This window comes from Mustela lutreola, chromosome 1, assembly GCF_030435805.1.
Source record: "Mustela lutreola isolate mMusLut2 chromosome 1, mMusLut2.pri, whole genome shotgun sequence".
In the NCBI taxonomy this organism is placed as follows: Eukaryota; Metazoa; Chordata; class Mammalia; order Carnivora; family Mustelidae; genus Mustela; species Mustela lutreola.
The window spans coordinates 29188437-29211220 of record NC_081290.1 but is presented as its reverse complement, the minus strand read 5'-3'; the positions used below and the strand labels follow the sequence as shown (position 1 = coordinate 29211220).

The 22784-nt window shown below is 36.5% G+C and overlaps 1 protein-coding gene across 5 annotated transcripts in view; it reads right to left on the bottom strand.

The window, feature by feature from the left end:
- Positions 1-1607: 1607 nt before the first annotated feature.
- Positions 1608-22784, bottom strand: part of LOC131824398 (cytochrome c oxidase subunit 7B2, mitochondrial) — a 163992-nt gene continuing 142815 nt past the window's right edge. For 4 of the 5 annotated variants that reach the window (XM_059162238.1, XM_059162227.1, XM_059162216.1 and 1 more), the window contains one exon: positions 1608-2014. In XM_059162238.1, coding sequence (XP_059018221.1) covers positions 1710-1952 — 243 coding nt within the window. In that variant the 5' untranslated portion in view covers positions 1953-2014 and the 3' untranslated portion in view covers positions 1608-1709. Of the gene's footprint in view, positions 2015-10355; positions 10461-22784 lie in introns of all 5 variants that reach the window. The other variant, XM_059162206.1, reaches the window with a different exon arrangement.

Genomic DNA, 22784 nt, shown 5'->3' with positions numbered 1-22784 from the left:
AGCCTTTAGTGTCTGACTTCTAGTGAACAAAATATTGGAGAGGTGATGGAATGTCACTTGCTAGATTAGGTTACAAAAGACCTTGGCTTTTGTATCTTTTATTCTGTTACATTGTGAGCTGCTCTAGAGAGAAAACTACACAAAAGGAACTGATGTCTCCAGGCAATATTCAGTGAGGTCCTAAGGCCAGTAAGAGCCATATGTGTTTGGATATAGATCCTATCCTAGTTATACTTGAAATGATTATTGTCCTGACATTCAGGTTTTAAGAGAGAGAGATCCTGAGCCAGTGATATCCAGCTAAGATGCACTGAGATTCCTGACCCACAGAAACTGTGAGGTAATAAATGATAACTGTTGTAAGTCACTGAGTTTCAGGGTAATTTATAAAATAGCAATAGATAAACAATATACTCTCCAATAATCATTGCAAAGCCACAGTGGTAAACAAATTCATTATTGGTAGACTAATATTAATTCAACCAATAATTACTGAAGGTCTAATCTATCAAGCCCTGTTATAGGGATAAGTCATGAAAAATCCTGCTTCTACACTATGCTTTTATGGAGCTTTGCACACAGACAATAAACAAAATATATCTTATGTCAGATGATGATAATTTCTATGGAAAAAATAAAGCAAGGAAATAGAACAGACAAAGCCCGAACTAAGCAGGGGCTGCAATCTTAAAAAAGGTAGTCAGAGGCCTCCCCTGAAAATATGACATAAGAATGAAACCTTGAAAAGTATGATGAAATGAGTCATACAAGATCTGAATTAAATACACTGCAAGCAGAGAAAAGAGCGAATGGAAGCGTCCTGGTGCAAGAGTAAAACTGACCAGTGCAGCATCTAGGGGCCTGTGTACCTTTCTAAGGACTTTGGCGTTAGCTCTGAGTGGAATGTAGTCACTGGGTTTTGAAAAGAGGAGTGATATCATGAATGTTTTAAAATTATCATTCTGGGGTGCCCAGGTAGCTCAGCTGGTTAAGTATTTGCCTTCAGCTCAGACCATGATCCCAGCGTACTGGGATGGAGCCCTGCATCAGGCTCTCGCTCAGCGGGGAGCCAGCTTCTCCCTCTCCCTCTGCCATTCTCCCAGTTTGTGCTCTCTGGGCCTGTCAAATAAATAAAATTTAAAAAAATAAAAAAATAAAATGAGCATTCTGGCTTCTGTGTTAAAAAAAAAAAAAAGTTGTGTATGGTGGAGTAGAGGATGCAGGTTTGGGGGGACATTATGTGATGAAGCAAGGAAACTGGTGAGGAAGTTTTTATAGTAACCCCAGTGAGAGTATGGTGATTCAGATCATGGTGGGAAAGATAAAAGGATGTGAAAAAAAGATCATGAATTTTTTTTATCATGAATATATTTTAAGGAAAGATTCAACAGAATCGGCCAAACAATTAAACTAATTTGTAAGGTACATATGTGTGTATTCCCACTAAGGGATACCTAATGTAAATCATCAAGCCAGAAAAACACATGCATTATTAATTCTACTTTCAAATATTTATTATTCATAATCTCCTATAACCTATACCCACTGCTACTGTCTTGCTTCTAGGCACTATAATGAGTATTTTCAACAACTTTTTAAAGGTTTCAAATGTATTTTATTTCTTCAATTATGTTATATTTAATGAGCAGCAGAGTGCTTAAGTAACAAGTTAATTTTGAAACAATTTTGTATTACAGTAACTTTGATGGTTACTCATCATTCCATTCTTTTGGGGTGACTCTGCCGACTGGAGACAGGTTCCATTCTATTCCAATCTGTGTGGCCGTGAACAACCATGCAACAACACAGAAAGCCGTCCCACTGGCTAATACAGTGTTACCGTATCTATCATGGAAATCTTGAGAATGATTTTTGTGACTCTGCCTTGACCTGAGTTGTTGAATGCTTCGAATCTTGAACTGATTCAGTGCATTTCTGGTCAAGGGAAACATGATGAAGGTGTGACAGGACGGCCGCGGATTACAGCTGCTGGTCTACTGCCTTGCAAAGGGACCTGGAAAAACAAAAGATAAGCAATGACATCTGATCTACATTCAGTTTCTCCCTTTGACTGTTTCACTCAAACCACTCCTTAGAGTGTGACCAGTCATATAACTTTGCTACCATAATGCCCAGATTTGAGTCTCAGCTCTGCTACTGATTAGCTGTGTGAAATTGGGCAGTTACTTAACCTCTCTCTGCCTTAGACTCTTCAATGGCAAACTGAGACAATAATCCCCAGCTCCAAAGAATGCTGTGTAACAGTATATGAGCGGGTCTTACTGGTTCACTTGCTTCAAGTTACCACATTCGGAATTTGTGGATCTAAGATCCATGATGCGTAACAGAACTATTTACTTTCTTTGAGATTTGCAGACCGCTGGCCTTGAGGAGTAAAGGACTAGAGCTTTCCTAGGTCACAGAAGCCAGTAAGTCTGTCTGAAACCACCTCAACTTTCTGATTAGTCTGGCAGTTCTTTAGCACAAAAATTTTATTTTCTTTTTTAGTCACACAGATGACTTTACGGACCTCCCTTTGTGCATCTGTAGACCGTGCCTTTCTCTTCAGAGAGAACAGAGCACTCCAGCACATCCTGAAACAAGAACCAGACCCTCCTGCACAACCGCCTCTCATGAGATAACTTTTGTACTTGGCATCATTGAGTTTGCATGAATCAAGAAACACTGAAGGCCGCTGCATTCCGTCTACTGACTCACCACCCTAAGCCTCTTTAAAAACCCTTGGGCCAGCTTTGGTGAGTGCTGTGAAGTGTGTAAACCTGGTGATTCACAGACCTGTACCCCTGGGGATAAAAATATATGTTTATTAAAAAAACAAAACAAAACAAAACAAAACAAAACCTTGGGCCAGGCAGAAACCTCAGAGTTGGCTTCTGAACAAGAGTCCACCTACTCCTCAGGTTCCAAGCTTTCTGAATAAAGTTCAAATTTCTTTCCAATGAAAACCTGTCTCTTGAGTGATGAACTTTCAGGTGAAGGGCAGCTGTATTTGAGTTCAGTAACATAAGGATTCCATGTGATAACCCCTAACAATGACAAGAGTAAGCACACAGTATCTTTTCTGTTCTTCTAAATGGCTTGCCGGCCAATGGCTTGCTCCCTAGACTCTTACATGTCAGACATGACATACATCAGCATGACAGACAGAATGAAAATTTGCAACATGTACCACAAGTCCAATGACCTGTGACTACTATAAACTCAGGTTTCCGTGTGAATTATTAGGCATTCACAGAGTATGTCACACTTTCTCCTGCTGCTCCTTTCCCCCCTCCCTCTCTTTTAACCCCTTTGCTCACCTCTCCCCTTCTCCTTCATTACCTATAATTCCTGCCTTGTACCTTTCTACAGGTAAAATTCTATTTGTCTTTTAAATCCCAGTCCAAAGGTTATCACTTCTGTGAAATCTCCAAATCTCCCTAGGTTGAATAAAACCCCTCTTCTCTGGGCTACTATTCTTCTTATAACCCTTGTTTCATAACATTTAACATGATATATTGGATTTATCGTTTTAAAAAACAGACTTTATTTTTTTCACTTTACCAATTATTATTTTATTTGTATCATACACAACATTTTACAGAAAAAAAAAAACCCTTAATGTTCAACTCTAATTAAGTACGTTTTCCTGATTCTTTTCAATGTAGACACCTAAATTTTTTTTAATTAATTAATTTTTTATTTTTTATAAACATATATTTTTATCCCCAGGGGTACAGGTCTGTGAATCACCAGGTTTACACACTTCACAGCACTCACCAAAGCACATTCCCTCCCCAATGTCCATAATCCCACCCCCTTCTCCCAAACCCCCTCTCCCCAGCAACCCTCAGTTTGTTTTGTGAGATTAAGAGTCACTTATGGTTTGTCTCCCTCCCAATCCCATCTTGTTTCATTGATTCTTCTCCTACCCACTTAAGCCCCCATGTTGCATCACCACTTCCTCATATCAGGGAGATCATATGATAGTTGTCTTTCTCTGCTTGACTTATTTCGCTAAGCATGATACGCTCTAGTTCCATCCATGTTGTTGCAAATGGCAAGATTTCATTTCTTTTGATGGCTGCATAGTATTCTATTGTGTATATATACCAAAGCTTCTTGATCCATTCATCTGTTGATGGACATCTAGGTTCTTTCCATAGTTTGGCTATTGTGGACATTGCTGCTATAAACATTCGGGTGCACGTGCCCCTTTGGATCACTACGTTTGTATCTTTAGGGTAAATACCCAATAGTGCAATTGCTGGGTCATAGGGCAGTTCTATTTTTACACAAACATTTTAGAATAGTTTTAGGTTCACTGCAAAAGTGAGTGGAAAATACAGAGCCCCCATATACATGCTGACCCCACACGCATAGCTTGCCCCTCCTTTAACAGGCTAATAAATTTGTTAAAATTAATGAACCTACATAAGAGTCCTTTATCAGATAGGTCTTTTGCAAAACTTTTCTCCCAGCCTGTGGCTTGTCTTATCATTTTCTTTAGAGATTATATTCTACTCCAATAGACTCTAAGGTCTCTAAGAGCAAAGGATGTGACCTTGCATACAAAATAGTTGATACAAAATCATAGAAATAACTGTTTTTTTTTTTTAAGATTCCATTTATGTATTTGACAGAGATCACAAGTAGGCAGAGAGGCAGGCAGAGAGAGAGGAGGAAGCAGGCTCCCTGAGGAACAGAGAGCCCGATGTGGGGCTCGATCCCAGGACCCTGGGATCATGACCTGAGCCGAAGGCAGAGGCTTTAACCCATTGAATCACCCAGGCACCCCGGGTTGGGTTTTTTTGTTTGTTTGTTTGTTTATTTTTTTTAAAGCAATCTGACATGTAAGTGAATACTGGTAACCTTAAAGAAGTTAAATTAACACAGAGGACAAGTCAAAAAAATCACGAAATCAAATGTACATGTCATAACAGCCCTAATAATTTTATATTTTAAACAGAAGGTTATATTGAACAAGAGATCTGGAAGCAGAAACACATGGAGTTCTGTCAATTTCTCTTCTTTGTGCAAGCTGTCAAACAGTGCTCAGTTTCTAAAAATGACATATGTTAACTGTGGTCCAAATGCAGGCAACATGGATACAAAAATGCCTGAGGTCAATACTTGTAAACTTATAACTGTTCACTGAAATTTGCCAACTCAAATTACTTTATTCCCAACTTAGAAAACAAGACCCTAAGGTTCTCTTTTATCTCCGACCAGATGGTAGAGTGGTACTCTTCATGATTGTGATGAAGGGGACAAAAAAACAGAACCAAATGCCTTTCTTCTGAGGTTCCAAATAGTTTTTGTTTTTGTTTTTTCCTGTTAGTCAAAAATCTCTCCACCAAAATGCACTAAGGTTTTAATTTGAATTGAATTCAGAAAGTAGGCTGAAGGTGCGAGGGTCAAGGTATGACAGGTGCAATTTTAATTCAATTCCGAAACACTTGTGGCACATAGGATGACATAAAACCAGAGAAAAATTGTGATAACAGGAACTTCTTGTGGGTCACTGATGCATGCCTTCTACTTTACATCAAACTGATTTCATTATTCCTATCCTCAAGATGTTAAGTTGATACTTTGTCCCTACGGATGCTGATCACATTGCTTTGTAGGTTGGTTCATCTTTTGGTTATCCCCATATCTGTGAAGCTTTTTTCTTTCACAGACCCTGAATTTTCTTGTACCAGTAAGTATCCTTTATTAAGAATTTTGTTTTAGGAACTCCTATAGTTTGTAGCTTGCGTTTCATCCCATAATAAATGCAGTCTTTCACACTTTTTGTGTTTCCTTGTTAGCATCAGATATATCTGTCTCAGCTGCTTTCATATCTACATTATATCTATTCTGTTTATAAAACAAAGTAAGAGCTAGGAATCCATGAGTTAAAGAAACTTTCCATACTGTTTAATTCCATATAACTTACTTTTATGATACATTTAATATTATTGATAAACCTAAGCCTACTGCTCGAAGAACTGAAGCAATAGGCTCTAATATCTATATGAAAGCATAAAAATTCAATAATACAATGCAGATAAAGAAAATATTTCTCAAAGCAGATGCTTTCTGATGAAAACAGACCACAAAGAGATGGAAGAAGAAAGATTTCTCTAGGTAATAAGAACAAAGTAGAGGTTCTCTCATGCCTGTGGCAATATAAGAAAAGAAATATGTTCTGAATAAATATAAATAGTTAAAGAGAGTGAAGTATCTTGTGAGGATGAAAAGGAAAAATTGATTGTGTCATCTACTTTATATAGCAGTGTTGAAACTCAGTTTAGGAAAATAACTAATACTAGGCTTCAATCTAAGTGCAATAAGGAAGTATATATATTTGAACCTTAATGGCTAACAAAAATAATTTCAAATCACTAAAGGCCATAAAACAGTAATATAATAATTAATAATATATTAATTAGTGAAGAAACTAATATCAAATGACTATATGCCTATTTGTCAAACACTGTGCCAGAATTTTGCACATTCGCAAAAACAGTGTGTGCAATGGTGATTATTTATCTCCATTCTGTACATAAGAATAAATGGCAGGCAAGATGTGAATTCCAGTCCCATCATTTACAAATCTAGTACATTTTCAACTATAATTTTTCTATCATTTTTCAAAGTATATTCAATTCTGATTATTGGAAATAAAAAAAACCAAAAACCCAATATGGTTACCAGAGGTGGTTTACTAAAATATTTACTGAGTGACTATTGGTATGTGAGGGTCTGGACTGGGTGCCAGTGGTTCCAAGCCTTCTCTCAAAAAGCTTATTGTGGAGTGAGGGAATGAACAAAGCCACTGTTACAAAGGAGGAGACTGGTTAGAGATGAACACAGGGTGCCCTTGGTCCACAGGAGGAGTTACATTTTTCAACCTGGAGTTCTAGAAATGGCTATAGAGGAAATGACACCTAGGCTAGATTTTGAAGGATGATTAAGATATAAAAAACAAACCTGGGAGTGCAGACTGCAGAGGAAGTAGCAAAAGTGAAAGGCACAGAGAGCTGAAAGAGTACGCAGGCAGGGCAACTGGTGAGCTCCGTAACCCTAGGTAGTAAGTGAAGAAGTAAAGGCCCACCGATGAGCCTGTGGGATCAGGAAAGAACAGCAGCACAGTGAGGACTTTGCATGCCTAACTATGGAATGTAGACTCAATTCTATAAATCAATATTTCTCACTAATGAGAAAAGAGGACTCAAACTCACAGCCTTTTTCTTGAGCTGATAATGAGAATTCTTAGTTTTGTGTTTTTACTTTCACAATTTGTTTTTTTACCTTTTTAAAATTAACATATAATGTATTATTTGTTTCAGGGGTACAGGTCTGTGAATCATCAGCCTTCCACGATTCACAGCACTCGCCATAGCACAAATCCTCCCCAATGTCCATCACCCTGCCACACTAGCCCTCCCCTGTCCCCTCCAGTTTATTTTCAGAATTTAAAGATCTATAAGGTAACAGGGCACCTGGGTAACTTAGTCGTTAAGCACCTGCCTTCGGCCCAGGTCATGATCCCAGAGTCCTGGGATTGAGCCCCACATAGGGCTCCCTACTCAGCAGGGAGTCTGCTTCTCCCTCTCCCTTCATCCCTGCTCATGCTTTCTCTTTCTCTCTCTCTCTAATAAATAAATAAAATCTATTTAAAACAAGAAAAGAAATATAAGATAACAATATGAGACCTGGATGATGTAGATTATCAATTACTGGTGCCTGCATTTGTCTTTGTTCTGTACTTTTTTTTTTTTTTTTTTTGCTTGTACTGGTGTACAACATTTATCTATCCTGGACTAATGGGAAAAGAATGAAGGCAGCTTCCATATATAAATAATGTGTTCACGCCAGGGACAAAACGAAGAATTTGACAAACTGAGTCACGCTCCAGCTCACTATACGGAACACACATCTGAAAGTAAAAGAACCATGGCCACAGCAAGCACTGTTACAGACTCTGGACAATATTAATGGTCATATTGAATTAATATTATACTTTTGAATTTTCTTTGTTGTATAGCTTGGTTTATTTTAAATTTGAAAATGTTTTGGTTTCATAGTTGTATCTTAAATTTGGTTTTATGTTTACACATGTATAAGTGATTTTAAAATAAAGTAATTCAAGATGGACAAGTGATCTGAAGGAATTTGTTTCCCCTTTAAAAAGATTCCATATGTAACCCAAGTTTAAGAAACATTCTTATAGAGGAAAGACCACTGATGGAATGGGGAAAAATCTGGGAGAAAAAGTGCTTTACAAAGATAATCATTAGGTGGAAAATGGGTAGGAAGATGGCAAAAGTTGCAGAAAAGATAGGAGGTTATTTCAATATTAAGTGTTTATTTCAATGGTTCAGGAAAATGATGACGAGTATATGAAGCTTTGATCAAACAGATGGAAAGGAACTAGAATTGAGAAATATTAGGAAAAGAAAATCAGTCTGATGTGGAAAACAAGTTACTCTAAGTAAACCGAGTAAGTCCATTCATGTAGCCTCTGGTTTTATCATTTTGGACCAAAATTCTGTCTATTTCTGCTAAAAATCAATCAACTTTGACCCTGTAGCTTGTAGCTGATCCCAGGGAATTAGAGTGTGGATGATCTAGGAACAGAATGAAGCAAGGCCAAAGCAGACATAATTGGGGTGCTCTGGAATAGAAAGGTCTAGGTACTTGAATAGAAGAAGGAAGGGATCCTAAAATGATTTACTGTATGGTCATAAGAAAAAAAAATCAACTTTATCCAGTCTAAGTATAGCATAACTCACATCAATAAATATCCTGCTTAGCCTTGATATAAGATTTTCTATTTAACTTTAGGGAGAAAATTATAAACTGTGTTCTACTTCTCAAGTGTGCCTAATATTACTAGTAAGTATCACACAGAAAGATGATGCTCAAGAAGGGATTAAGCGAATACCATGGTTTCCCAACCTGGACTCTATTGATATTTTGGTCCAAGTAATTTTTTCTTGTGGGGGGATATTCTGTTCATTACGGTGTGTTTATCAGCATCTTTGCCCCTGTGTGCCACACACATAAGAAGTACCTTCCTCCCCTCAGTTTTGACACCAAAAATATATTTCCAGACATTCTCAAATGTCGCTTCATGAATAAAATCATCCCTGGTTAAGAACCATTGTTGTATACAAAGCAAAGTGTCTCTTGTTACTTCTCCTATAATCCTCTAAATGACATTGTTCTATTTAATACAAAGGCTTAAATTCGAAGAAAATATATTCCCCCATTCCCTGCCATGGACTGCATAAACACTGTGTATCAACATTTTTTCATAAACTAATCTCAATTTTTAAAAAAAAAAATGTTGTGCAATACACAACTTAGAAGAATCAATCTATCTGGGCATCCCCTTGCTCTTCTAGAAAATTTCTAAAAAAAAAAAAAAAAAAAAAAAAAAGTGGGACTAATATGGCTTTTCCAAACTGGCCTGATGCTAAGAGTCATTTGGAATCTTTGTTATAAAATGTAGATTTTAGACTCCATGTCAAACTTACTGTAACAGAGCATCCAGGGAGTAGCCTGAAAATCTGTACCTTTTTAAAGAGTTCTCAGAAGAGTCTTGTCATCAGACAAGGTTATGGAACAGTGAATCAGATAATCTCTAAGGTCCCATCCAGTCCTAACACTCTAGACCTTTCCAAAGAGAAAAACATTTTAGGAAGACCATTTATTCTTTAAGGCCGCTGAAAGAGTACAGTAGTAATTGAATTCACCACCATGGTAATTTAAAAAGCAGTACCTGAGTGACCTGAGCTATAGGAACCCCTTGGGAATAAGATAGTCAACAGAAACATTTGGCAGCATTTAGATGCATTAAAAGTATTACTAATACTGGTGTTTTGCTGTATAAACAATGATACACTTTTGAAGCTCAGGCTCCTTAACTACATTGCTCAATTGTAACACCTTTATTTCCACCTGCTTTTATTTCTGCTCTTCTTTTTACAGCTTCAGAATACTGACACACAGTAAGAAACAATAAAAAAAAAAAAAGGGCAATCCTGTTGAAATGAAAATGAACATAACCTGCAGTGTCTTCTGCTCATTTATGTATTTCTCAGAAGACTATGCTGCTCAAGGAAGGATTAAAGTGTACACAGTGCAAAGTGTCTCCCATCATGATTACTTAAGCCTTCAGCCTTTTTGTAACAGGAAATATGGGAACCCTGCAAACAGCAATGTTGGTGGTGGAAATGCTAAACAATGGTTCTATTTCGTATGTAATGGCACCATCTCCTGAGTCACTGAACTCATGAATGGTACAGGCTGTGGTTTATGCCACTTTATTAAGTCTAAAAAATCACATAAATGGATGTTACCTGAACAAATTAAGAGGCAGATCACTGTAGTGACTGTTAGGTGAAGAGGGAGAAGTAACAGAGTGGACATCTTGTGAGTTGATATCCTCGAATGGCAAATGTTGCCTGAAAAGTAAAGGGACATAAGGTATGTACTCCCCTCACATTCTTCCCACAAAGCCTAAAGAAACTGCACAGAGGATCATAGGGACGGGGAGGAATAATTGAAAGGGAAGAAATCAGGGAGACAAACCATGAGCGACTCTAGACTCCAGGAAACAAACTGAGGGTTGCAGAATGGGGGGTAGATGGGGTTATTGGGGTACTTGGGTGACAGGCATTAAAGATGGCACGTGATATGATGAGCAATAAGTGTTACACACAACTAATGAATCACTGAACATTACATCAAAAACTAATGATGCACTGTATATTAGCTAAATGAATTTAAATTAAAAAAATAAAATGGTGGGGGGAAGTCTAAATAATCAGACCATTTCTATCCTATATAGAATTCTAAAGTATTCATAAAGTCTATCCTGAGAATAGTCACAGTGTTCATTCAGACTTCCTTTTATGGATTTTATCACATTAATGTGATTGACTCATTAACTACCCATTATATTTTCTTTAGTCTTTCATCTTTAGTGCTTTCAACTATACTCATTTCCCCCCTTTCTAACAGCTATGTTTAAGAGAACAAAACAGTCACAGAAAAGTTGAGGGCTTTTCTCAATGCCACACTGCAAGTCAGTGCCATGACTGTGCAAAATAATTCTTATTTTATTTTCCATTAAACTTTCATAAGACCATCAAATTTCCTCAAGGTGGGTGTCCATGTTAATTTTACATTTCGATCCATTTCAAACATTGGAGACAGGTGGTCTTGTTATTTTAGGCAATGTATTAAGTGCTAAAGGACGATCATGGTCACTCTCAAAAGATTTTATATTAACTACATTCCATAGTTCATGGATTGCTGAATAATCAGGTCCTGCTAGAAGTGGACCAGCAAGTCAAAATATCTGGATAAATAACAGCATTTATCCTACCTAATCTTGGAAAAGATGATGATCAAGGTTGTAATAAATTTTAGAAATTTTGAAAATTTTATTGAGAAAATGATACAGAGTCACTGAAAGACATCATATGTGTGAATTACATGGTCAAACATGTAGCTTAGACATTACTCTGGTACAAGGGAAAAGTTTGCAGAAGATTGCTGCAAATGCTCCAATAAATAATGATAAGACTTGAACTTGGACAATTCATCCAATTAAAGTCTCAAAATATGCCAGTCTCTTATTTCTGCAGTCATCATATTTCTATATCCAATCCTCACCTTTACAGAGGCAGAACAAAATTCTTTGGTACAGGCACCTAAAGATGACAGCCTCTGAATACCTACATCATGCCCCTGGAGATCTCAGAACTTGAGTATAAACTAGAATGTGGGAATTAATTTTTTAACTTCTAAAGAAAAATATTCCATTCCAGTGAATGGAACACATCATTTATCTCTTAGCTTTACTAGTCTGATGCTGATTTCAATCATAAAGTGATCTTACTATCAATATTCACCAAAAGATGTGTCTATTTTCCTAGTTCTATTTGATGTTAATAGATGTTACTTTTAAAAAGGGCTTCAACAAGATGGGATCCGGAGGGAGACAAACCATAAGAGACTCAAATCTCACAAAACAAACTGAGGGTTGCTGGGTGGAGGGGGGTCCGGAGAGAGTGGTAGGGTTATGGACATTGGGGAGGGTATGTGCTATGGTGAGTGCTGTGAAGTGTGTAAACCTGATGATTCACAGACCTGTACCCCTGGGGCTAATAATACATTATATGTTTATAAAAAAATTTAATAAGAAGGGCTTCAAAGTCATCTAAGTTTGGGCAATATGCAGATAACAAAGTCAAATGCTTCTTTATTAAAGCATTTTCCATACCTTTATTGTGCTAATGTATATGGCTATTCTCTCACAGGGATGGTGAATGGTGCTTTCCAAACTTAGCTGAACATGCCATGCTTTTTTTCTCCTGGACCATATTATTAGTGTTTTCCAGAACACACTTCAGGGAACATCGAAGAATGGCTCTGTGTTCTCAATGCTGTTACATCACTGTACTCATTTCCAGTAGTTTAATAGTTCCAAAAGGCATTTCACAAACAAAACCACTTCCTTGTGGGGACTTTGAACATAAATGACCGAAGAAGCACAGAGTGCATGGTAAGCCCAGGGTATCTTAACAACACTCATAGTAGCAATTAACTCCAGCTTTCATTATGTGATTCAACTTCTGCAGTTTTAATATTTGAGTAGATGTTTTCCTCCTCTCCACTTCTACCTTTATTCATTAAATGCTCTATGAATACAAAGATTGTATGATGCTGCACTGGCCATTAGAGTTGCATCAGTAATCTCTCATTGCTTAATCTGAATTTTTCATTTAAATTTTGAGATGAAAATGTACAAGCCATCTCTGCAGTTAATCTGATTATGTCACTGATATGTAATAGTAAAAATTAAAAATTTTAATTTCTAGATGTCAAAGTCATATTAAATCTGAAAGACACATTTAACTGAATGCTTCCATTTTTCATGAAAATGGTTTTTAATTTCTAACCTGGTATTAGGTCATTAAGGGTCTACTCCATAAGTTAATGTAGATCAAATCCCAAATTCAGACTGAAATATTTAGCATTGCAAAATAACCCTTTTTTCCTTGTTTTAAAATCTCCAGATTTTTTTATTTATGACTTGAACTATCTCTGCCTTCCTAAATTCTGCTCAAAATATATCTGTAAATAAAATCTTTATGAGTAAGGCTTTTGTGCTTGCCATCAACTGGGCAACTTTTGGAGCATTTGTGGAGAAATTCCATTTGATGAGAAGAGCACTTCACAGCCCTAAAGTAGTAACTATGTTCACTTTCCAAGTTGTTTTTCCAGGCCAGTTCTCTCTTTCAGTATACTTTTTTTTTCTTTTCACTTTCATAAAATTTTGAAAACTTTTTAAAAACCTTTAACAAGATGTTGGCATTTTACCTTTTCTTGTTCTTTCATTTAGGATCCATTACTTGGAACTGAGAGAGACTTTGGCCAGAGGGCTAACTCTGGTAAACTGATATTTTTTTTCCTTGTAAAACCCTCAGAAAAAAACAGTGAGACAGGATGCACTTTGCCAAACCTTGGGGCAGGGATCCTGCTTTAGTGAACTGATATTTCATTTTAGTTTTTTTTTTTTTTTTTAAGTTCCTAAGGGAAGGACACTAAAGACGCTACCCATGTAAACACATGCAATAGAAATTCAGAAAACAGATTTTTGTTTTGAAATCCTAAAACTTTCAATTAGAATTCTAGTTTCAAAGAGGTTACTTTCAGTTTCTCTTTTGTTAATCTGAGTCTAAAATGTCACAGATAATGGCATTCTAAACTAAATTAGCATAATAAACCATTTGCATATTTGTTAATTGGAAAAGTAAGATTTCTATGCAACTAGGCCATAATTTTGATTACATATCTAATTTATATAGCTTACACTCACTACTGATGATGGAACTATGGGTTTCTTTATATAATGTATTTTATCACATTTATTAAATCCAAATCATAACATCTAAATGACACAGACATCACTTTAAATTGTTTTTTAATATCTGCAGTAATTGATGATTGGACATTCATGAGCTGATATTACAAACATGTTGAGGAAGAACATGGATATAAATAGGAGGGTGGGGAAGGGATAGTAAATATTTAACTTTAGCTACTCTTTCCTAGATCCATATTCTGTTTGAAGGAGAGGTGGAGAACCAAACTCATGTATGTATTTTTCTAATGCAAGCTAGTTTTGAAAAAGGCACAAAGATCTAAATATAGACATAGGTGAGGAACCTGAATCCTTTGCCCTTCTCAGAATCAGGACACTGGCTGAGAATGGGTGATAGATGGCTTTCTAAGAGCAATAGGACACTGTTAAAAGGAGGAGGAGGAATGCATACTGAATGTGAAAGAAAAAAAAAAAAAAGTCCACTATACTGGAAGAAAAATTTGATCCAAACTGAGGTCCCAGAGGTCCATCAAGGGTACGGGTAAAAACATAGATTCATTAAGTGATAGGGACCAGTGGATTATATTCTCTCTAGTTTCTTCTATCTTTATTTTGTTTCTGTATTAAAAGCTTCATGGGGAGATGGAGAGAAGGGAGTTGGGGGAAATTGGAGGTGGAGATGAACCATGAGACTGTGGACTCTGAGAAACTAACTGTGGGTTTTGGAGGGGAGGGAGGTGGGAGGTTGGGTGAGCATGGTGGTGGGTATTGTGGAGGGCACGTATTGCATGCAGCACTAGATGTGATGCATAAAAAATGAATTCTGGAACACTGAAAAGAAATTTAAAAAATAAATAAAAATTAAAACAAAACAAAACAAAACCGAAATGAAAAAAAAAAAAAAAAAAAGCTTCAAAAAAATGTACTGCACAGGCCCAGAGAAGTCAATGTTAGGAGGAATTACAACTATGTGAGAATGGGTACATATATATTCTTCTTCCTATTTATTTCTAGAACTGAAAGTTGCTCTTTTGAGTTTTTTGCATAATAAAAGATCCTCTAGAAACCCTAAATAATATTGAGGTTATTTTATTGTTTAAAAATGATTCAACTCAGTTTCTCTTATTTAACTATAGCCTGCTAAACACCGATGTTACATAAATGCATAAGTATGGCCCATTCTTTCAGGAATGCTCAGTTATAAGAGACAGATAATCATAAGGTTTCAATGTGAAAAGTGTTATAACAGATATGATCAGGATACTATGCCATCAAAAATAAGAGGTAACTTCCCCATCCAAAGAGCTCATGAAGAGCCTCCTTAATTAATAGTAGGTGAGCTAAATTAAATAGGCTCATTAAATAGGCTAATTAAATATGCTCAACCAGATGAAAAGAATGGGGGTGGAGAGATTTATTAAGGGTTTTTCTCCAACTATCAACACTAAAATTTAGTTTTCAAATATTTCTCCTCTAAATATTTATATATGTTTAGCCTTCCAGTCCAAACATATATAAATCAAGAGAGTCTCCTCTAATGTCAAATTCAAAACAATAGAACATGTAACAGTTGCACATAAGCATAACACTGAAATAAATACTCAGGCTGTTTGCCAATTCTATAATACATTTTCATCTTGACTGAACATATCATAATCATCATAAAAATTTGCTTTTAATGTTACTACAAAATAATAAGAAATAAGCCTGAAAAACTTCTTTAAAAATAAATGTTGGCAATTTATAACTTTGAATAGATACAAAACAATCAGAGTTAAGATAATCAGCATCTAATTGTGTCCAGAATTAATGATATCCAAGCCATTTCCTGCATTACCTTCTGAGTTCATGATGTTGGACGATCATCTATAATTTATACTTTACACTGAAGGGGTATTGAGAATAGCTAAGAAAATTTTGGAGTTAATACTGGGAAATAAAGAGTAGCCATGCTTCCTAAGGGATTGAATTTAAGCTAGATTATGAAGGTATTTCCTTAAGTATGCTTACAACCAATGTCACATGTTATCTAAGAACCTACAAATGATAATTGTTCAAAGTCCAAAAATACTAATAAAACATATACTCAGCAGCTCGATAATTCTGGGAATCTCTACATACAACACTCATTTCTTTGACTGCAAAGAATAGCCCCATAATAACAATTAAAACACTTTAGGCCAAAATATCAGTTTATACTGTGTGAACTGTATATAGTGTGAGAATGTATGGAAGGATATACTGCCCTATGGAAAAAGGGATCCAAGGAGGACCCTAAACTCAGCATATTTCATGGATACAACTAAATAAACTTACATCAGTGTTAAAAATCCGGAAACCACTTGGAAGACTGGCAGAACAAACTTCACAACTAAAGGTAGAGAAAAAGCCACAACTAAAAGGGTAGGAAGGGGTGAAGATGCTGTAGGAAGCAAAATGCACCTTAGGAGTTAACAGGAGGGAGGGAGCCACTGGTATAAGAAGGGCAAGAAACAGAATATCATCTTGGGGAGCTGGCAAGGGAAAGATGAATCCCTATAACATCTGGCTTTGAAAGCAGGAACAACTGAATATCCTAAGTTCTTACAACCCTTGGGAGATAAAGCCTGGAATTTTAAAAATCAGGAGGCTCTTCTCTGGGAGAGCCCCAAGGGCAACAGGAAGCTGAATTCCCACCCTTAAAGAGACACCATGACAAAAATCCCTGGAAGACACAATGTAGAAGGAGCAGTTTCAGGGCATATGGGGGAAAGAGCAAAATACTCATCTCAGAGCCTCTCCTAGAAAGGCAGGAATCACAAGAAGACCCCTTCAGGAATAAAGGAGCTGGCAGGATCCATTTCCCTCCCCACTCCTAAGCATAAACACTGGGCCATCTGCTGCAAGGACATGCACTATCTAACTTGCTTACACCAAGCTACTTGCCCGAGTTTTGGCAGACCTGCCCTTTCCAGTTATGCTTACCTTAGTCCTGGGGCTGTGGCCTCCTCCCCCAGAAGATAGCACAAACCTCAGCAGCATTGCATCTCTCATGCAGTGTGCTTTGTGGGAACTTTGTGCCAGCAACAGCAGCAGCAGGGCTTTATAGAAGCCTAAGGTACACCTTGTTAAAACTGGCCACCAAAAGTGGCCAGGACACAACAGCAGGTCACACACAATACACACAGGAGAAACCTCCTGAAATGCTATGTCTGGGTAACAGGGGACAGCTGCACTACAGGGTACCACAGGACCTCTTCTTCATAAGGATAATACTTTCAATAGCAGGAGAAATAGTGAGTTTCTAACACAAAGCAAAAGACACAGAGAGTTAGACAAAATGAAGAGACAGAGGAATGTGTCCCAAATGAAAGAATAGGATAAAACCACAGTAAGAGACCTAAGCAAACAGGTATAAGCAATATGTCTGATAGAGAATTTAAAGTAATGATCATAAAGACACTCATGGGACTTGAGAAAAGAGTGGAGGACATCAGTGAGACACTTAATAAAGAGATAAAAAATAACCCACCAGGGATGAAAAACACAATAAATAAAATTAAAAGAATATGAAATGGAATAAATATCAGACTAGAGGAAGCAGAGGAATGAATTACTGACCTGGAAGACACAGTAATGGAAACTAATCAAGCTGAGTTGTGAGACAAAAAAATAACAGGTAAAATTAGGAAGACTTAGGGAATTCAGTGACTACATCAAACAAAATAACATTCACATTATAGGTATCCTAGAAGAAAAGCAGAGAGAAAATGGGGCAGAAATTTTATTTGAATAAATAATAGATAAAAATTTCCCAAATCCGGGGAAGGAAACAGATATCCAAACCCAGAAGGCAGAGAGATCCCCAACAAAATCAAGCCAATGAGGTCCATATTAAGACACACAGTAATTGGGACGCCTGGGTGGCTCAGTTGGTTAAGCAGCTGCCTTCGGCTCAGGTCATGATCCCAGCGTCCTGGGATCGAGTCCCACATCGGGCTCTTTGCCCCGCGGGGAGCCTGCCTCTCCCTCTGACTCTGCCTGCCACTCTGTCTGTGCTCTCTCTCTCTCTGACAAATAAATAAATAAAATCTTTAAAAAAAAAAAAAAAAAAAGACACACAGTAATTAAAAATGGTAGAAAAGAGTGATAAAGGAGAATTTTAAAAGCAGCCAAAGAAAAGAAGACAGTTACATACAAGGGAAATCCCATAAAGCTGTCCATAGATTTTCAGCAGAAACTTGGCAAGCCAGAAAGGAATGCCATTATATACCCAAAGTGCTAAAAGGGGAAACAACAACAACAACAACAACAACAAAACAGAACAAAACAAAACAAAAAACCTGCAGCCAAGAATACTCTATCCAACAAGGTTATCATTCAGAATATAAGGAGAGATAAAGAGTTTCTCAGGCAAACATAAACTAAAAGCGTTCTTGACCATGAAAGCAGCCTAACAGGAAATGTTAAAGGGGACTTTTTGAGTGGAAAAGAAAGGCCATGAGTATGAAAAGTAGGAAATGCAAAAACAGTAAAAATAAGTATATCTGTAAAAATCAGTCAAAGGATTCACAAAATAAAAGCATGTAAAGCAGGACACCATATGTGTAAACCATGGGGAGGAGGGGTTCCTGGGTGGCTTTGTTGGTTGAGTATCTGCCTTTGGCTCTGGTCATGATCCTGGGGTTCTGGGATCAAGCCCCACATCAGGTTCCCTGCTCAGCGGGGAGCCTGCTTCTCCCTCTCCCTCTGCACTCCGCTTTCTTGCTCACTCTCTCTCTATCTCAAATAATAAATAAATAAATAAATAAATAAATAATATAGGGAGAAAAAGAATAAAGAATGGGTTCAAACTTAAACTGACAATCAACTTACCATAAACTGGTATATGCAGAAGAGGTTATATACAAATCTAATGGTACCACAAATCAAAAACTTTAACAGATATGAAAAATATAAAGGAGAAACAATCAAAATATAATACTAAAGAATGGCTGCAAACTATGAAAGAGAGCAAAAGAAGGATCAGAGAAAAAATATAAAAATAACTACAGAATAAGTAATAAAATGACAATAAATACATATCTATCAAAATTACTGGGAATATAAATGAACTAAATACTCTAATCAAAGGACACAGGGTAGCAGAACAGATAAATAAATAATACCTATCTGTATGCTGCCTATAAGAGACTTATTTCAGACCTGAACACACACTTGCAGCAGATTGAAACGAAGGGATGGATATTTTACCATGCAAATGGATGTCAAAGGAAAGTCAGGGTAGCAATACTTATATCAGACAAAGAAGACTTTAAAACAAAGACTGTAACAAGAGACAAAGGAGGACACTGTATAAACAAAATGGGGAAAATCCACAAAGAAGATACAAAAGTTTTAAGTATTTATGCATCCAACATGGTTGCATCTTAATACATAAAACATTTAGTAACAAAAGAAATAATTGAAAGTAATACAATACAGTGGGAGACTTTAATAACTCACATCAACAGACAAACCATCTAGATCATCAGATCAACAAGGAAACAGTAGCTTTGAATGATACACTGGACCAAATGGATTTAACAGACACACAAAAAATTCCATCCAAAACAACAAAACATACATTCTTTTCAAGTGCATTTCAAACATTCTCCAAACATAGATCATGTAGTAGGCCACAAAACAAGTCTCAACAAATTTAAAAATATTGAAATCATACCACGTGTATTTTTCTAACCAAAATACTATAAAACTGGAAATCAACCATAAGAAAAAATCTGGAAAGAGCATAAACACATGGAGGTTAAATAACATGCTACCAAAAAATGAATGGGTCAATCAAAAAGTCAAAAAGAAATCAAAAGTTACATGGAAAGAAATTAAAATGAAAACACAATGGTCCAAAATCTCTGGGATGGAGCAAAAGCAGTTCCAAGAGGGAAGTTTAGAACAATTCAGGCCTACCTCAAAAAGCAAGAAACATCTCAAATAAACACTAGGTTACAGATGGCCTTTCTTTTCACTACTTCTGTATATTTGGGGTAAATATCCAGCAGTGCAATTGAAGGGTCACAGGGTAGCTCTATTTTTACTTTCTTAAGGAATCTCCACACTGTTTTCCAAAGTGGCTGCACCAACTTGCATTCCCACCAACAGAATAAGAGGGTTCCCCTTTCTCCACATCCTCTTCAATACATGTTGTTTACTGTCTTGTTGATTTTGGCCATTCTAACTGGTGTAAGATGGTAGCTCAAAGTGGTTTTGATTTGAATCTCCCTGATAGCTAATGATGATGAACATTTTTCGTGTGTCTGTTAGCCATGTGTATGTTTTCTTTGGAGAAGTGTCTGTTCATGCCTTCTGCCCATTTTTTGACGTGATTATCTGTTTTGTGTGTGTTGAGTTTGAGGAGTTCTTTATAGATCTTGGATATCAGCCCTTTGTCTGTAGTGTCACTCGTGAATATCTTCTCCCATTCTATGGGTTGCCTCTTTGTTTTGTTGACTGTTTCCTTTGCTGTGCAGGAACTTTTGATCTTGATGAAATCCCAAAAGTTCATTTTCTCTTTTATTTTCTTTGCCTCTGGGGACATGTCTTGAAAGAAGTTGCTGTGGCCAATGTCGAAGAGGTTACTGCATATGTTCTCTTCTAGGATTTTGATAGATTCCTGCCTCATATTGAGGTCTTTTATCCATTTCAAATTTATCTTTGTGTATGGTATAAGAAAAAGGTTGAGTTTCATTCTTCTATACATAGCTCTCCAATTTTCCCAGCACCATTTATTGAAGAGACTATCTTTTTTCCATTGGATATTTTTTCCTGCTTTGTCAAAGGTTATTTGACCATAGAGTTGAGGGTCCATATCTGGGCTCTCTACTCTGTTCCAGTCTCTACTCTGTCCACTGGTCTGTGTTTCCATTTTTGTGCCAGGACCACACTGTCTTGGTGATCACAGCTTTGTAGCAAAGCTTGAAATCAGGCAACGTGATGCCCCCAGTTTTGTTTTTCTTTTTCAACACTTCCTTAGCAATTCAAGGTATCTTCTGGTTTCACACAAACTTTAGGATTGTTTGTTCCAGATCTTTGAAAAATACCTGTGGAATTTTGACTGGGATGGCATTGGAAGTATAGATTGCTCTAGGCAGGATAGACATTTTAACAATGTTTATTTTTCAGATCCAGGAGCATGGAACGTTCTTCCATCATTTTGTGTCTTCTTCAATTTCTTTCATGAATGTTCGGTAGTTCCTCAAGTACAGATCCTTTACCTCTTGGTTAGGTTTAGTCCCAAGTATCTTATGGTTCTTGGTGCTATAGTAAATGGAATAGATTCTCTAATTTCACTTTTTATTTTTTCATTGTTAGTATAAAAGAAAGCAACTGATTTCTGTACATTGATTTTGTAACCTGCCACATTACTGAATTATTGTACTAGTTCTAGTAGTTTGGGGATGGAGTCTTTTGGGTTTTCTGTATAAAGTATCATGTGATCTGCAGAGAGAGAGTTTGACTTCTTCTTTTTCAGTTTGAATATCTTTTATTTCTTTGTGTTGTCTGATTGCTGTTGCTAGGATTTCTAGTACTATGTTGAACAACAGTGGCAAGAGAGGACATCCTTGTCATGTTCCTGCTCTCAAAAGGAAGGCTATCAGCTTTTCCCCATTAAATATGATATTTGCTGTGGATTTTTCATAGATTTTCTGAAATTGAGGAATGTTCCCTCTATCCCTATCTATACTTTGAATCGTTTTAATTAGGAACGGATGCTGTATCTTGTCAAATGCTTTTTCTGCATCAATTGAGAGGAACATGTGGTTATTCTCTCTTCTCTTATTGATTTGTTCTATCACATTGATTAATTTGCAAATGTTGAACCACCCGTGCGTACCATGGATAAATCCCACTTGTGAAATGAACAACCAAACCTTATACTGAAAGGTGCTAGAAAAAGAACAGCAAGCAAAACCCTAAACAGCAGAAGGAAGGAAATAATAAAGACTATAGCAGAAATAAATGAAAACTAAAATAACAATAGAATAGATCAATGAAATCAAAAGCTGGTTCTTTGAATAAATTGACAAAATTGATAAACCTCTAGCCAACTCATCCAAAATAGAGAGAGAGGACTAAAATAAAATCAGAAACAAAGAGGAACAATAACAACCAACACTACAGAAAAACAATTATAAGAGAATATTAAGAAAAGTTATATGCCAACAAATTGGGCAACCTAGGAGAAATGGATAAACCTAGAAGAAATGGGTAAATCCCTAAAAATACGTAACCTACCAAAACTCAAGCTGAAGATCAGAAAATTTGCAAACTGATTACCAGCAATGAAACCATCAGTAATCAAACAACTCCCAACAAACAAAAGTCCAGGATCCAACAGCTTCATGGGGGAATTCTACCAAATATTAAAGGAGAGTTAATATCTATTCTTCTCACACTTTCCCAAAAAACAGAAGAAGGAAAACTTCAAAATTCATTCTGAGTCTAGAATTACCCTGATAACCAAAACCAGATAAAGATACCACAAAAAAGAGAACTAGAGGCCAGTATCTCTGATGAACATAAATGCAAATTCCTCAACAAAATATTAGCAAATGCAATCCAATAATACATTAAAAAAAATCAATCACCATGATCAAGCAGAGTTTATTCTTAGAATGGAAGGGTGGTTAAATATTCACAAATTAATCAACATGATACATCCCATAAATAAGAGAAAGGATAAAAACAGTAACATTTCAATAGATGCAAAAAAGTTTTTGACAAAGTACAACATCCATTCATGATAAAAACTTTCAGCCAAGTAAGTCTAGAGGGAACATACCTCAAAATAATAAAGTCCTTACATGAAAAACCCAAAGCTAACACTGTAGTCAAAGGAGAAAATCTGACAACTTTC